We start from the raw sequence: 14,446 nt of genomic DNA on the forward strand, positions 1-14,446 counted from the left end.
TTTCATCCCGCAGGTTCAACGCAAAGGCGTTTTTCACTCGTTAAATATTTCAGCGTGGGTAGTTATTGTAGAATACATTGTCGTAGAAGTATATTTTAATCCACATTTGTTAAAGCGAACATTAAGAAACTTATGATTTTTAGATTGCTAATTTCTATTTGACGATGTACTAATATTAGCATATCCGACGTCAAAGAGTATTCCTATTTCTAAATAATAATTTCTCGCGAAATTACCTTCTGACATTTAACATAACCTACTAATCGGAAACAATTATCTAGATACCTGATTAGTATTTAATCACAGTGAAATATCGACGAATTTGTTATTTTTCTTGATAATTTCTTTGTTTCTTTTGACTATAAATACGAGATGATTGTTATCAAATATCAATGTCTCGATGCTATTGTATTACCGACACGTCGACCTAATTACGCTGCTAATTTACTTGTGAGCAATTTAGCGAATAATTAGGAATTAGCAATTAGTCGTTCGACTAGCCGACCGAGCGTCGAGCAACGGTTCCGTTTATTGAGAGAACCGCGTATGAACCGCGTGCACTCAGTTTCTTGTTTGTGTGACACGACGCGGTTTCTGTTCCACGTGAAAACGACCTTTTGTAGCATTTTTGCCAGTGAAAATAAAAAATACGATGTGCCAACGGCACAACAGGGAGGTGTGGTAATTTTTTAAATATTTTATTTCATTTAATAAGTTTTGAATATCGGAGGAACTACAATTTCCCAACAAATTTCTGGCATTCGTTGTACATTACCATCATTCTTACCAAATTAAATATTCTATGTGTACATTTCATTACTCGTTCTCCGGCGAAATAACTATTCAGTTATCACTGTTATTCAATTAATTTTAAATGCGTAGACAGAAAATGTGTATATATAATTTCGATAAAGAACAGTCCAATTTCTTGAAATTTAGGAAACAATTGTGAACGTCGTCGCGTAATGTCCGCGGGACGTTACTTAGCAATTTCCAGGATGCTAATTTACTTCGTTATAACTTACGACGTTGAGCTACTCTCCGTAGTATAGTTGAGTTGGAATACAATGATGTTGCTAATGTTGTTTCCGAGCGTTTCTGAGGCATAAATTCGTAACAGTGTCCATGAAAACTACTTTGTTAATAATAGTTAATATTAACCGATTAAACTTCTTTGTAACGGTAAATGACATAATATTTAATTTTTTGTAAGCAAATAAGTGCAATACCGTTCATAAAAATATGTTGACAAAATAGAATATTTTATTTCTATTTTTAAATTAATTCAGTAACTTTTATATAAGATGCGCGTAGCTAAATATAACTATTTTTTTGCTTCGCTAACGAATAAGAGAAAGATACTTGGGTCGATCATCGGCACTGATAGGTACAGGATATTACAAGTATTATGTCGTAGGATGTGTACCTATTTAATGTTTAGTATTTTATTTATTCATTGGGAAAAATATTTAAGGATCGTTTAATGTTTTTATCTTTATTTTTTGTCACTTCCTAAATTGGTTTAATTTAACAAAAACCAGATATTACGACTTATCCTTATAGAATTACAATATATGTATAAAAGAGAAGTTAATCTTGATAATTGGTAGAAGCCGTTAAATTATATCAGAGATCGTCGTCAGAGTCTCGAAAACGCTCGTACTTCGCCACTGATTTCTGAAAGGTCTCGTAATCCTTCTTTTCATCTTGCTGAGTTAATAATTTTCTTCTTTCTAAGGTGAGGTATATCAGCAAAGGACAGTAGCCGACGTTCATTAAGCCGATAATTCGCATAACCCATTGGAAACCGATCGTCTTCACCATTTCTCCTCCCACGATGGGACCTTGAACGAATATTCGTTATATTATATATTATCTAAAAGTTGCTTTATTCACCACTGTATTTCTGTCAAATTGAATTTTCTGAATTGAATTTGTTTGCGAACAACCGCCTCAACTATTAAAAATATTTTGATTGAAAATACTTTTACAGAGCAAAATAAAATAGCTTACCAAGAGAATAGGCCAGACTAACAGCCACTTGTTGAATCGAGTAAACCGGACCATAATTACCATTTTGGTCCACAAAGCTAGCTAACAATGGCACTAGAGCAGCGTCCGCTACCCCAATACCTAAACCCATTCCTAAGTGTGGAACTGCCAGTTGCGACATTGTCTGCGAGGATGGTATCAAAATGACACTTATACCAACTAAGAGCATGGCTAGAACAGCAGTTTTACTTCGTCCGTAGCGGTAAGCTATCATGCCGAAAAAGTTGGTCCCAATTAGATAGCCCACGCTATCTGGAATGAACACTGTTCCCAGTTGCCATTTCTAAAAGAAATTTTTCTATATTTCTGTATTTTTTACATTTTGTCGTAATTATATATACATTCTTAATACTAGAACTACCAACAACTAGAAATGTGTATCGAAATAACAGATATAATAGGAAAAGGAAGACAGGCACGTATCAATTGATCTTTTTGGCTATTCTGATAATTCTAGCGTTAATCGATCAAATTTGTGACTCGAAATCATTGGAAGATAAATATTATAAGAGTAAAGTTGATACTTTTGGTAACCTTAGGTTTTATGTGAGTTCGTAACCAGATTGGTAGGCAGGGCTCTAAGATAGCCATCGGTGATGTTGAACACCATATAGCTCCAACAATTATTAATACGTACGGATCGCATAGCAGATGTGTCCAAGACGTTTCTCGAATGCTCGACTAAAAATGTCGTTTATCGTGTTTGTAAATGAGATAAAAATCAGTAAAACTGAGTAAATAATAGAACACTGAATAACATTCCGTTGTAATAAACGCTGTCCTACTGTATTCGTGCGTGACAAATTTTCAACGAAGAATTTCGTTGAACTAATTTTTTACCGTTCTGTATTTGTCAAGTGTAGGAGGATCGTTGCAAATTTAATTTGGAAGAAGATATCCTACATTACAGTGTATATATATAGCACATATTATATACCTCGGTGTTCATTTTGACGTCCAATGTAAAAATCTGCAGACCTGAAAGGAAATTACCATTGAGATCGTTGAGATCTAACGTGTAAATGCTTTATCAAGGAATCATTTCTACCGTGAATCATGAAACTCTGCAATCTCTTATAAGATTTATAAATTCTAATCTTCAATTTTCTAAAAAGAATCCTGAAATATTAAGTAGGTATTGAAAAAATTGAAAAAAAGTAAAAAAGGTTCGTACAAATAGTAACGACGATGAAACAAGAGACCAATAGAAAAGGTGCCATTTTTCCTTCGAGATCGTAAAGGACAGAACCAATCGGATATCCAACAAGAACACCCAACGCTATGCTTCCAAGAACGAAGCCCATAATCTTGGACCTCTTGTCCTCTTCAGGGTACTGTGAAGCGACCAACGACATACCGGAAACGCCGATACACGCGGAGGAAATACCCTGGATGCTTCGAGCCAGAAACAGCACTTCGTAAGTTTGGCCAAACGCGAACACTGTAATAGTTGTCGCACTCAGAGGATGTCTTTGTTCTTACTCCGTGGAGCTTTTGGTAGTATTGTAAAATGCGAAATACCAGGTTAAATATAAAGTGAAGCAGTGTTTTGGAGAAGAGAAAACTTGTTGCATTCAAGTGAAATAATAGTTTTGTGTTAAAGAATACTATGCAGAAATTTGAATGTTTCTTTCAAGATTATTAATACATATCTTAAAGAATATCACCGATGAAATACAGTGATATTAATTTATTGATAATATATATTTCCTCAAATAAAATTATCCATTATAGAAATTTTTATAACTACGATATTAAGCGTTTATTTCCCTTTCAGTAGTTAAATTACAATAGCTTTTAACTTGTCGAGGAATTAAGAAAAAGATTTGGTCGCGCTTCTTATTAACTATTCTCGATGAAGATTTTGAAAGTAGTCTCGTCGAAAATTTAAGAAATATAATTTTTAGCTTCGTTTGATCTTATTTCGACGAGAATTAACGAAGCGTTATTATCTGCGATATTTGTGATAGCTAAAAAATTGTTTCGCACGCTTCTGGGAAAACTGACGGCTTTTAATAGGCAAGGCAAATAGCATCGTATTGTACAACCGGTTTAAACTATTAGAAAAGTAAAATGAGCTTACGCATCGCTGCTAGTAGGAGACTTAGATTTCCAAGGAGCAATGGTTTGGTATATCCAAAAGTAGCGGTAAAGATGCCCACTGCTGGATTTAGTATTAATTGCATCAGCGCCTTTGAGCTTAACAACAATCCCACTCGACCATTCTCGTCGCCTTCATTGTTTATCGTCGAGTTTCCCTCCAAGGTGCAAAGATAGTCAGGAATAATCGGCACTGAAATATTTTTTATCGTTTCGACGATCCACGCAAATAAAATCGATATTTGTATAAAAAATCTTCAAAATCTCTTCAAAAAATCATTAATATTTTACCAACGGTTTCTAAAGTTTCTCTCTTATTTTATCTTATATTATCTAAAAAGAACAGTTACGAATATATTTGAACCAAATTAATAATACACCAAGGATCTCTAAAATTTTGTTCCACGTTTTATCCCCTTAAGAAGACCGATTACTAATATTCGAACAACACTTTACCAACAACCGTGAGCAACACGTTGTCCAGAAATAGGCTGAGGTAGACGACAGCAACGACGATTGCCCTGGAGTTTCTTCCTGTCTCCATCGTTGTCTTCGCCCACATTGAACCGAATTCTCAACGAACCAAACCCTTGAAGCACTCGATTACGATCACTCGAAGCTTCCAAGGACATAATTTCTTAGTAAAATCGATTCTACCCCATACCCTTCCCATCGATCGGCAAATTTTTTCCTCTTTTGCGCGAGATCACACAAGTTGAGATCCAGTTAGCCGTCGACTTGGAGCAACTTCTCTTCGAATTCGCTTCCTTCGATACCAGAAACAGGGTTTTATACGTGACTGGAAAGCGAACCAGTCCCGATCATGCTTTTATAGGTATCCTGGCTGTGTCCTTGCGCAGAAGCTTTTTCAGAATACGCGAGTTGGAACGCGAGTGTCGCGGGCCCCTATACACGACTTTTACGAACCGATGCACTTTTCGATTTATAGTTGTTACGGCCGCCTTATCGAACACCGCCAGCCACCCTGCTTTTCATTAGTTTTCACCCGATCGTCACATGGCGTGGAACTAAACCGTCAAGAAGATCGAACACTTTTACGAGATTTCGTTTGGCTTGAGAATTTACTTGACTTCTTTTTCTTGTTTGCGAGGTTTTGTTCAGTTGAGTTCCGTTGAGTTCGGTTCGGCTCGGTTCGGTTTAATATCAAAGAATCGTAAATTCGTACCATTAACTTTGCAGCTTAGGCATTTGATTTAAGAGTTTGCCAGACTTTGGATTTAAAGATTGATCAGAGGGTGGACGAGTCATTTCTAAAGACAGTGGATTCGTATTTGATTAACTTTGAGAATTTTTTCCAATTTAAAGGAAAATTAAATAACCAGAGGAACTGTTTTATACGTTAGTTAATTTTCCACTCGTTTCGAGTAGTCTGTACACTTGCCGTGAGTTATAGCGGACGTCCGCGACGTGCCACCGGTTTCCGGTTACGGCACTGTCATCGATATTCCTTCGGCACGTACACCTGTGCCCCGATTGCAGAATTACGTTCGATCATAACGCAATTTCGGCAGGGAACACGCGAAATTGCTTCACTTGCACGCGCAACCCCTTTCTACTTGCGAAAGAGGCTCCGTTCGTTCTCATCTCGTTTTCTACTTTAATTATAACGATATTGGCAGACGGAGCGGCTTTCGCTTCACTTTGAAAGTCAATCGAACGCTTGCCAACAATGTTTAGTAAATTATATCGATTAAACTGTTATTTGAAAAGGAAAAAGAAAGGGAAGAAAACATAAAAACAACGTAAATTATCTTCAATGAACGGGGATCTGCGTAAAATATTCTTTAAAACGAATAATGATTATTAATTAATGATTAATATTGTTGGAGTGGACGCATAATTGATGTAGGATTGAATCACGGTATCCATTGTTGTCATAAACGAAACACTGTTATGTATTCGTGCTATAGTCGCAGAGCGTCGTCGTTACAACTTTCTTATTCTTCTTCTCGTTTCTTGACGATTGACGAGCAATTCAGATGTACAACGTAAAGTTAATACATATAGCGATTAAAAACTATACAAAGTATTCTTTGCTGATTTACTACAAATAGTGGCAATAATAAGTAATAATTAAGGTACATAACTCGGGACTAGATTATAATAAAGTAATTAACCACAGAATTTATTATAAATTCTAAGCTACAGACACACGATGATGCGCATCTCTATACATATATTGTAGTAGATCAACCCAAACTTATTTTATTATTTTTATATTTCCGTACGACGATAAAATGCACTCGTTGATCAAAAAATTTATCTTCTCGTTCAAGAAGTCTGCAGCCACAAAAATCGACCAATCGAATGGAAACAATTTAATTCACTGGAAATACGATCGTCTGTACGATATTTAACCCTTAATTGGAATTCTAAGATAGTCGAAAGGACTATCTTTATCGCTTTTTATCGTAAAACGAACGACACTAAACGAAATTAAAGGTCGGTTGAGGATTAAATTATTTATAATGCGATTATTGTATTAAAATCGTGTGATTCTGGTTATTTCATCGTGTTCATTTTCTTCACAAATGGTTGCTTCGGTTTGAGTTAACCTAGGACTGCTGGGTCGCGCAGGATAGATCTCATCGTGGGATTTACGGCTGGTGGAAACGCTACCCTCGACGTACACGTCGGTCTCGATGCAATCTTTGTCGTCCTTGGGCTTCCGCTTCCGCTGACATTTTGGCCGCGCGTATGTCGTATTCGCGTTGCACCGATCCACGGGGCTCATCCTTGACTGCAAATGTAATTTCCTTAATTCTTAACGAATTATGTTTACGATTTTATCGAAAAGCATCTCGTACAAGAAGACTACTAGAAATATTTTAATTTGATAATTCCGCTGTAACTGTATAAATAAGTTACTGCATTATCCTACATCGAAAAAGTATTACATCGTTATTTCAAATAATTATTCTACTATAAGTAATAGAAATATCGTACGAGCCATTGACAAGCGAAACTAAATCTAATTTCATTGAATCTATTTCTAGGAACGAAATTCAGAAGCTTCTTTCGGACAATTTCTAGGTCTTAGTACGAGGATACGTAATTTGTTAGTTTTCGATTCTTCGGAAACTCTATTTCTTTTTTCGTACATGTTTATTATAAATACTACATCTGTATCTCTATACTCTATACTCTATCATTTTCGATAATCTACATGGCGTTCCACTCAGGTGTTTATATAATCATCTTAGTTGTAAACCTTTGCAAACTCTGTCTACGATACGATATTGCATAGCAAAACGCGTATCTCATACAAGATACATAATATCACGTTATAAGCAAAAGAAAAATTTTTGCGTCGGGAGATTGGCTAGTCTAGACGAAAGATGCAACGAAAAATATCTACAGAAAATAGAAAAAATCTCACGTCCGCATCCTCGATGCAGACTTGGGGTACTGTGTAAGAATTATTCACTTCTCGCATCTCCGAATGGTAGCCATAATTGTTGTATCCGGGAATTCTTTGAGTATCGGGACTTCTGCTCTGGCCTAGATACTTCTGATTTGGACTTGAACTTCCATAATAGTTTGGATACGCGGATGTCACCTGCAAATTCGTCATACTTCCTCCGCCAGAGTGCACGTAATCGTAAAATGGTCGACTCTGCGTGAATAAAATGTTTTTTCATGTGGATTTTTTGCTGTATAGAAAGATTTTATTGTAAGAGGAAAGTCAAAGAAAAAGAAAAAGGAACGACGATTGCAAACAACGAATTCTTTATTCGATACAGTATGTAAAAAGGTAAAAACGCCTATTTTTAGAGATATTTAACATTTTCAACTTTTTAACTTTTTAATAGCAGGAAACGATAGAAATTATCAGAGAAAATAAAACAACAGATTTACAAAGAATAACGTTTACTTTTAGAAACGCGTATTAAATGATTTTGATTAAGGTTTGGGTTACTTTTAAAAAATTAAAACTAAAAATTTACAAAGAATATAATTTTTTCGAAACATTTGATACAAATTTTAGCTTTTTAATGCCTTAAGGATGTAAAAAATACGCAAAGTCTAATAGAAAATAAAAGTGATATTCAAACTACGCGAGTGTCGAACATAATACCGACAAGCAATCCATCATACATAATAACATCATGTTTCATTGTCCTGACCTGCTTGATGATCGTATTGATCCTGGGATCGGGTGCTAGATCGGTCGATCCAAATCTCTGTCCGAATTTCTTTCCTCTGGCCAAATGCGTAACCATGTAATAGGTCCTCGGTATCAGAACACCGATAATGATCAGGTACGCCGTCGAAATAATTCCAAATGACACGACAGTGTCACGACATTCTGGTTCGACGAGGATGAAACAGGTGAGCCAAATGGCCCAGGCGATCAAAAGCCCGATAGAAGTGCCGAAGAAACACTTTCCTTCGCGATAATTACGAGGCAGTTGGAAGATGAAGAAGCACACCATGAACAGGATGATCAGCAAAAATATATCGTAGCCTGGAATCGGTTTTTATTAGTTGGATTTTATATAATTACTCCTGGAGCGTTACAGGAGACTCTCTAGGAACACTTTGTGGAAATTGCACCTTTCTGGAAGGATAGGTATAGATACACATACATAAATACGTGGTGTTGGTGTAGGTTTCATTGAGAACGCGAAGCGAAGGGTCTCTTTCTTATTATTTACACACTATATTATTTATTTCACGATACTCGTTGTAATATCTATTAATTGAAACAAAGTTGCATTTCGGGTTCCATTTTTACTTGAAACAGAACGTACAATACAAATTTTCCATCGCTGGAAATAAAATATAATCGTACTCCCTTTCAGAAAGCAATATCTACGAATCTTCTTTTCTAAAATTAAACGATAACTGTTGCTAACTAACAAAAGAGCTAAAAGATAAAAACTAAAATGAAGAAAGGTAAAACGATGGTAATTTACCTAAAAGAGCGACGAAGAACAAGCTTCTCATAACGACGGCCGGATCATCGGTGCTAAAAGCGAAGAACATAATGGATATCGCGAGTTGCACGCAGAACATAAAGAACACCATCAGTCCTTGAAGATATCCATTAATATGAGCGGTAAATACGCCACCCTTGGAAAAAAGTAAGAAAAATGCTCTGGTAAGCATAACGGAGAAATCCAATCCAAATGCGAGGCTGGTTACTAGGATTTTCCTAGAGTTAAGATGCTCAGCGCCTAAATAATCGTCGTTGATGCAGAACAGAAGCACCGTTTGCAGCGTGAACACGTTAGCCAGTATTAGAACGATCGTTAATGCTGGATTGCCATCGAGAACGTCCTCGACGATGAAGCGGTAGATAATGAAGACGGCAATCACGCCGCAGGCGAACGTACCACACACAACCACCGTCAGGAAAATTGGTATCCAGTTGCCTGTCTTTAATAAACCCCTGTCGAGTGTATCTGTAACAAACCAGTAACGTTAGCTGCACCATTGTGTTCCAGTGCTAGCGAAGTTTTATTAGAAGTTTTATACGTTAAGGGTGTTGGACGAGAATCGGGAACGTTGGTGAATCGGAGTGATTTAATTCAAAATTTTTGCAAGGACACGTTTCCATGATTGCGCTTCTGTAAATCTTCGATTAGAAATCTTTAGAATCGATAGTTTTTAAACTATTTTTTATGTTTCGTTCTGGTAGCCGCGATACATCGAAATATACATTAAATTTAATTGTTGCAGAATATTATATCGTATTCGCACACTCTTTATCTGGCAATGTTATATCCAACTCAATCACATTGTCGAACGTCTTTTGTTCGATAAAATTCTTTCTCTTTTTAATCGTTTAAAAAGATTTCGTGTTTGATAGTCAGCGTAAGAGTGAACGAGTTAACGGTATTGAAAATCCTGATCAACAAACCTTTGGCCACACCACGAGGACCAAATTTCATCTTGAAATTTGCACAACTCGCGCAATTCTTCGCGTACTTCTTCAAACAAAGCTTTGGCATCTTCGGCACCCTCGACTCTGGTGCGATTCTGAATTTCGAATTCGCTGGCTCTATCCTATAAGCAGCCATATCGACCATCTCTTGCTGGCTCTTCATTGCCACGATATACTTGATTGAGTGCGATTTCGGCACTATGCGGAGAGCGTTGTACACATCCACGTTTCGCATTTCCTGTTTCGAATTCGGATTGAAACGTGGCATCGCGCACGACTCTATCCCTCGAGGACAATTTCGTTTCTGAAGATCTTGCAGTAATTGAGCCAGCTCTGCAATAGCTTTACCGATACCAAGCAAATGTGGCGAATGAATTACAGGATTGCTCGCTGCTTCGACAAATAAATCCGGCGAGGAGATTTCCTGCAGTAAGTCCAGGTTAAAGGGTGAAGTTCGTAAGACGTACGAACCTGAAGGGATTAGGTCTGAAAAACGTATTTGGTAAATTGTATTATTTCAAATTCTGTGTTATTAGAAATTTGGAGAAGCGAGCCAGATTTTCGTTGAATAATAAGCGTAAATTACAGTACGATAACGAGGATGGTTTGTAACAATAGCAGCAATGATAGTAGTAGGTGATAGTAATAATATATTCTATCTCTTGATCTGTCTCTCTTGGATTCTTCGAACAAAGTGTCCCACAAATTACAAAACGGAAAATGATAAATTGGAATACTTTTCATAGAAGATAAATAACATTCTCACCGTCGACGTTCGATCCATCAAGCGGCAACGCGATCCACGTTTTTCTGGATTCTTGCATCTTTTCTCCTCTTTCGATCCATTGTCGAATATCGTTTCTCTGCCCGATCACAGCGATCACAGCTTCTCTTTCACTTTCGTCCAACTCCAAAGTGTCTCCATAACTTTCCACGCAAATTCCAGCCTCCTTCGTTGTATCAAGAAATAAATTTAACGCGAAATCGTGATTAGCGAGAAGCGCGTCGATCGTTTCGAATCTAGTGCTAAGGTAATGGACCATTAGATTGATCAAAGGCCTTGTCAAATTCTGCTCGTTGTACGTGCTGATAGGCAACACGCTGTAATTACGAAGTGGTTCTAACGTCGTCGCGTATTCCGATGGTAATAGTATTCCCATTTCGTAATGGTTCGTGCACTCTATATCCACGGTTGTTTGCAGCGCTTGTTTGTACACTGTCGTTTCATCGTTGCAGGTGTCGAAGATTTTTAGACCTAGAATATGATAAAGAGGACTTTTGTAAAATCGAATCGACAAATTTTTATTTGAAACTGATCTAGAACAAGGCGAATAAAATTTTAATCTACAATTCGAAATTACTTATTAATAAATTACTGATACTTTACTTACCTAAGGAAAGCCCAGGAATAGACTCGTATTTATTCAAAAGATGCACTACGTACGAAGCGGTGAAGACTTCCTGGAGACCGGTGCTACTCGTAGCGTTACAGTATGGTCCGTGATTAATATTCAAGAACACTAAACAAACCAGGAGAGACCAGTTTTCATCAACGAACTCAAACACGACACGACACAACACAACTGTAACACAAATACAAAGCGCGCGGTACAAACTTCGCTTACCAGACAATACGGCATCGCCAGGAATCTCGAACAAACTTTTATTCTTCGGACATATATTTTGATCCTCCATCCCTAAAATCGTTTGTGCAATACTCAAAAAAATTATCAGAACGTTGGACAACATCTTTCTTCTTAAAAATACCAAACTAGGTGAAGCCATTCGATCGCTCTTCCTTTTTTTAAAACAATATCGTGAAATAAAGATTCCAAAGGGAACAGGTTTCCGTCATCGTAACCTGTTTAATCGATAGTTCATTCAGAGGGGATATTCCGTTCTCTTCGCTCGATTCTACCATGATAAATTAAATTATCGAATTACGCTTCCTTCTTCGAGCGAACTTTTCAGAACATTCGTAAAGTCGTTAGTAGAATCGATATCCCTGTGAAAGGGAATATTCGGAAAATTTTGTAAAGGAAACAGTATTCCGTTATCGTAGTCTACTCGTCGCTCAAAGGGTCAGTCGAATTCTTTTCTTCCGATTCTAGCGACGATAAACTGAGTCACGTAATTACGCTTTTCTCTTCGAAAGAATTTTTTTAAAAGGTCGAAAATTTGCTCACAGGAAGTCGGATTTCGGAGTCGAATGAGAAGTCGAGTTCCTTTCAGTCGCTTCTACAAACAAGAAATACCATCGATGACTAGAATCGTTCGATCGCTTTGTAGTCTTTCCTTTTCTTTTGCCTTTTTTCTTTCTTTTTTCTTTTTTTTACGATTATCGAGATGTTTCACTCATAATTTCGCTTGGATTCCCCGAGGAGTCTTCGAAAAGTATCCAACAGGGGGATCCCCGATGAAAATGGCGACGGGACACGCAGCACGTGTTACTTATCGCGATGAGGCCTTTCCATGATCGGATCCATCAAATCGCGTGATAAGCGCCACTCCGAGGATAACAATCGCTGTGGAACACGTTTCTTTACGATTATCGTCATCAGCATTTCGGAATAACTCGGCTTCGTACACCTTCTCGTCCGATATAGATTGATATTGTTTCCTATTTCGCGAACCACTCGACGTTTCTTTTTCTATTTCAACGAGTCCAGGAGGTGAATCGCTTTTTGCTGTAGTGATAAAACATTGTCGATAGAATATTTCTTGGGTGTTTCTTCCTGGTTTTTCAATTCTTATAGCTTGAAGTTGAAACTTGGAGATTTGTTGGTCCCTAAAGTTTGAAGAATTTAATGTCGATTAAAGTTCTTATCGGAATAAATTATGGATGTTCTTTTTTTCCCTTTGATCTTTGGAATTTAATTTAATTATAGTCTGCCTCGCTCCTTTTTGGTTTTCTCGAAATTCATATACACATTGGAAGGTTTATCGGTTTCTGCCATAAGGATGACATTTATCAGATCCATGAAAACTTCTATATGGATCTCCTATCTTTGATCTTGAAAATGTATGTTTACTTCTGTAATTATGTCCTTTGTAATTACAACGCTTTTCGTTTCTTCCTTGTTCCTTGGAGTTCAAACTTGAGATTTTAAAAAGGAGATTTCCGAGTGAAAATAATGCTTTTTCTCGTGATAGGTCCGATAGCGATCTATCTACTGTCGGTTTATCGTTACTTGTAAGGTTACGCCATCGCTCTAAATTTAACAAAATCTTTGTTACGATTGCAAATTTCTCGTAAGATTTTTTACTTACTACTTACAACCAGAAAGATTCACTGGACTTTAGTTGGAATACCCGTTTGTTGTGTTGAATTTACTCACAGTACTCTCAGTGGTTCTTTTTTCCAGTATACGATCATAATAAACAAATCTAAAAAGATAAGCACAGACTTAGCCAAAGCACATTCAGTTTTCCGATCTTCTTGACATCAAGCTCATTTTCAATTCTTTAAAATCTTACCATCGATCGTTCTTGCGCTTGGTGGGGCCCTCCTCTTTCACTTGTCAAAAATCAACCTATCGAATCTCCCCAAGCAACTTACTCTCGACTCATCTCTCACCAAACTATCTCCACCACTGCTAATTCACGTATTCGCTACGAAAGGCAAACGCATATCCGTAGAAAGTTTTTAAGCGAAGTCGAAAAGGCTGACTGAGCCGCTTATTTTCGGTGGCTATGGGAGTTTCGTGACCGGTGCGCTTTGGGGAGCAGCTGACGCGCACTGCACACGACAGTGACCACCACGGAAGCCATACTTCGGGCCCTCCCCCTTCTAAACGTATTACACGTTCAGTCGCGTTCAGGTCTGCAGCCATTTAAGCGGCGCACGTATGGTTTAATTGACAGTCCGGGGTCTCTTGTTTCTCGACGAGAGAGAGATAGATAGATAGATAGATAGATGGAGAGAGAGAGAGAGAGAGAGAGAAATAGAGACAAGGCGAGGTGTCTCTTTTCGTAGATGATCGAAAACGACAGCGAATGATTCTTTAGCCGGACGAAAAGGTAACCCAGTTCCGGAAATCCGTGTCGACGTCCTCGTTGACGATTACGCGTTCTTGAGTCATACTTTCTTGTTCTCGAGGTACAGGTTGTTCTTATCGCGTGACCGCTTGGTGTATCCGATTGTAATCTGGTTTCGACGAATAATATTGTATTAAGCTGCTCTTTAGGGTACGAATTTTTGCTTTAGCTTTGGCGCGACGAACAACAATTTTTTTGCCTCAAGGATTCGATTGAGATGAAAATGGGTTTTGCAAAGAATACAATGTTTTTGAAGAATGGAATTTCAGTATTCCGAAGAATACGAATTTTTATTCTCATGTTTTGGACAGGGAATAGAATTCTTTGCGTTAAACGTGGATTCGA

General features: G+C 37.5%; 2 protein-coding genes across 7 annotated transcripts; both read right to left on the reverse strand.

Moving 5' to 3' along the window:
* Positions 1-1,315: 1,315 nt before the first annotated feature.
* On the reverse strand, positions 1,316-5,107 carry LOC100741237 (synaptic vesicular amine transporter). The gene is made up of 7 exons (XM_003494232.4): positions 4,609-5,107; positions 4,136-4,345; positions 3,227-3,493; positions 2,990-3,030; positions 2,587-2,733; positions 2,014-2,335; positions 1,316-1,844 (listed from the first exon to the last, which is right to left on the reverse strand). The coding sequence occupies exons 1-7, from the start codon at positions 4,712-4,714 to the stop codon at positions 1,627-1,629; spliced, it is 1,311 nt and encodes a 436-aa protein (XP_003494280.2). The 5' UTR covers positions 4,715-5,107; the 3' UTR covers positions 1,316-1,626.
* A 1,017-nt stretch (positions 5,108-6,124) lies between these two features.
* On the reverse strand, positions 6,125-14,139 carry LOC100741361 (protein bride of sevenless). 6 transcript variants are annotated; one of them, XM_033324232.1, is made up of 10 exons: positions 13,623-14,138; positions 13,341-13,450; positions 11,689-13,275; positions 11,455-11,583; positions 10,830-11,318; positions 10,040-10,549; positions 9,093-9,581; positions 8,301-8,641; positions 7,553-7,789; positions 6,656-6,913 (listed from the first exon to the last, which is right to left on the reverse strand). In XM_033324232.1, the coding sequence occupies exons 3-10, from the start codon at positions 11,846-11,848 to the stop codon at positions 6,656-6,658; spliced, it is 2,613 nt and encodes an 870-aa protein (XP_033180123.1). In that variant the 5' UTR covers positions 11,849-13,275; positions 13,341-13,450; positions 13,623-14,138. The 6 variants fall into 6 exon arrangements, with proteins under 6 accessions (XP_012248327.1, XP_012248328.1, XP_024227557.1 ...); XM_012392902.3 differs by having other exon boundaries at positions 13,341-14,138; XM_012392904.3 differs by having other exon boundaries at positions 6,125-6,913; positions 7,601-7,789; positions 11,689-14,139.
* Positions 14,140-14,446: the final 307 nt, after the last annotated feature.

The sequence above is a fragment of the Bombus impatiens genome, unplaced genomic scaffold (genome assembly GCF_000188095.3).
Source record: "Bombus impatiens unplaced genomic scaffold, BIMP_2.2 scf_1879, whole genome shotgun sequence".
NCBI classification, from domain to species: Eukaryota; Metazoa; Arthropoda; class Insecta; order Hymenoptera; family Apidae; genus Bombus; species Bombus impatiens.

Bases quoted from the DNA above. Each gene is read 5' to 3' on its own strand.
- LOC100741237 (XM_003494232.4), bottom strand. From the start codon at position 4,714: ATGTGGGCGAAGACAACGATGGAGACAGGAAGAAACTCCAGGGCAATC. The intron at 3,031-3,226 runs GTACGAACCTTT...ATTTCCTTTCAG, and splicing joins TTTCATCGTCGTTACTATTT to GTCTGCAGATTTTTACATTG. The intron at 2,336-2,586 runs GTTACCAAAAGT...AATTTCTTTTAG, and splicing joins GAACTCACATAAAACCTAAG to AAATGGCAACTGGGAACAGT.
- LOC100741361 (XM_033324231.1), bottom strand. From the start codon at position 11,848: ATGGCTTCACCTAGTTTGGTATTTTTAAGAAGAAAGATGTTGTCCAAC. The intron at 9,582-10,039 runs GTTTGTTGATCA...GGTTTGTTACAG, and splicing joins TCCTCGTGGTGTGGCCAAAG to ATACACTCGACAGGGGTTTA. The intron at 6,914-7,552 runs GTGAGATTTTTT...TTACATTTGCAG, and splicing joins TCTGCATCGAGGATGCGGAC to TCAAGGATGAGCCCCGTGGA.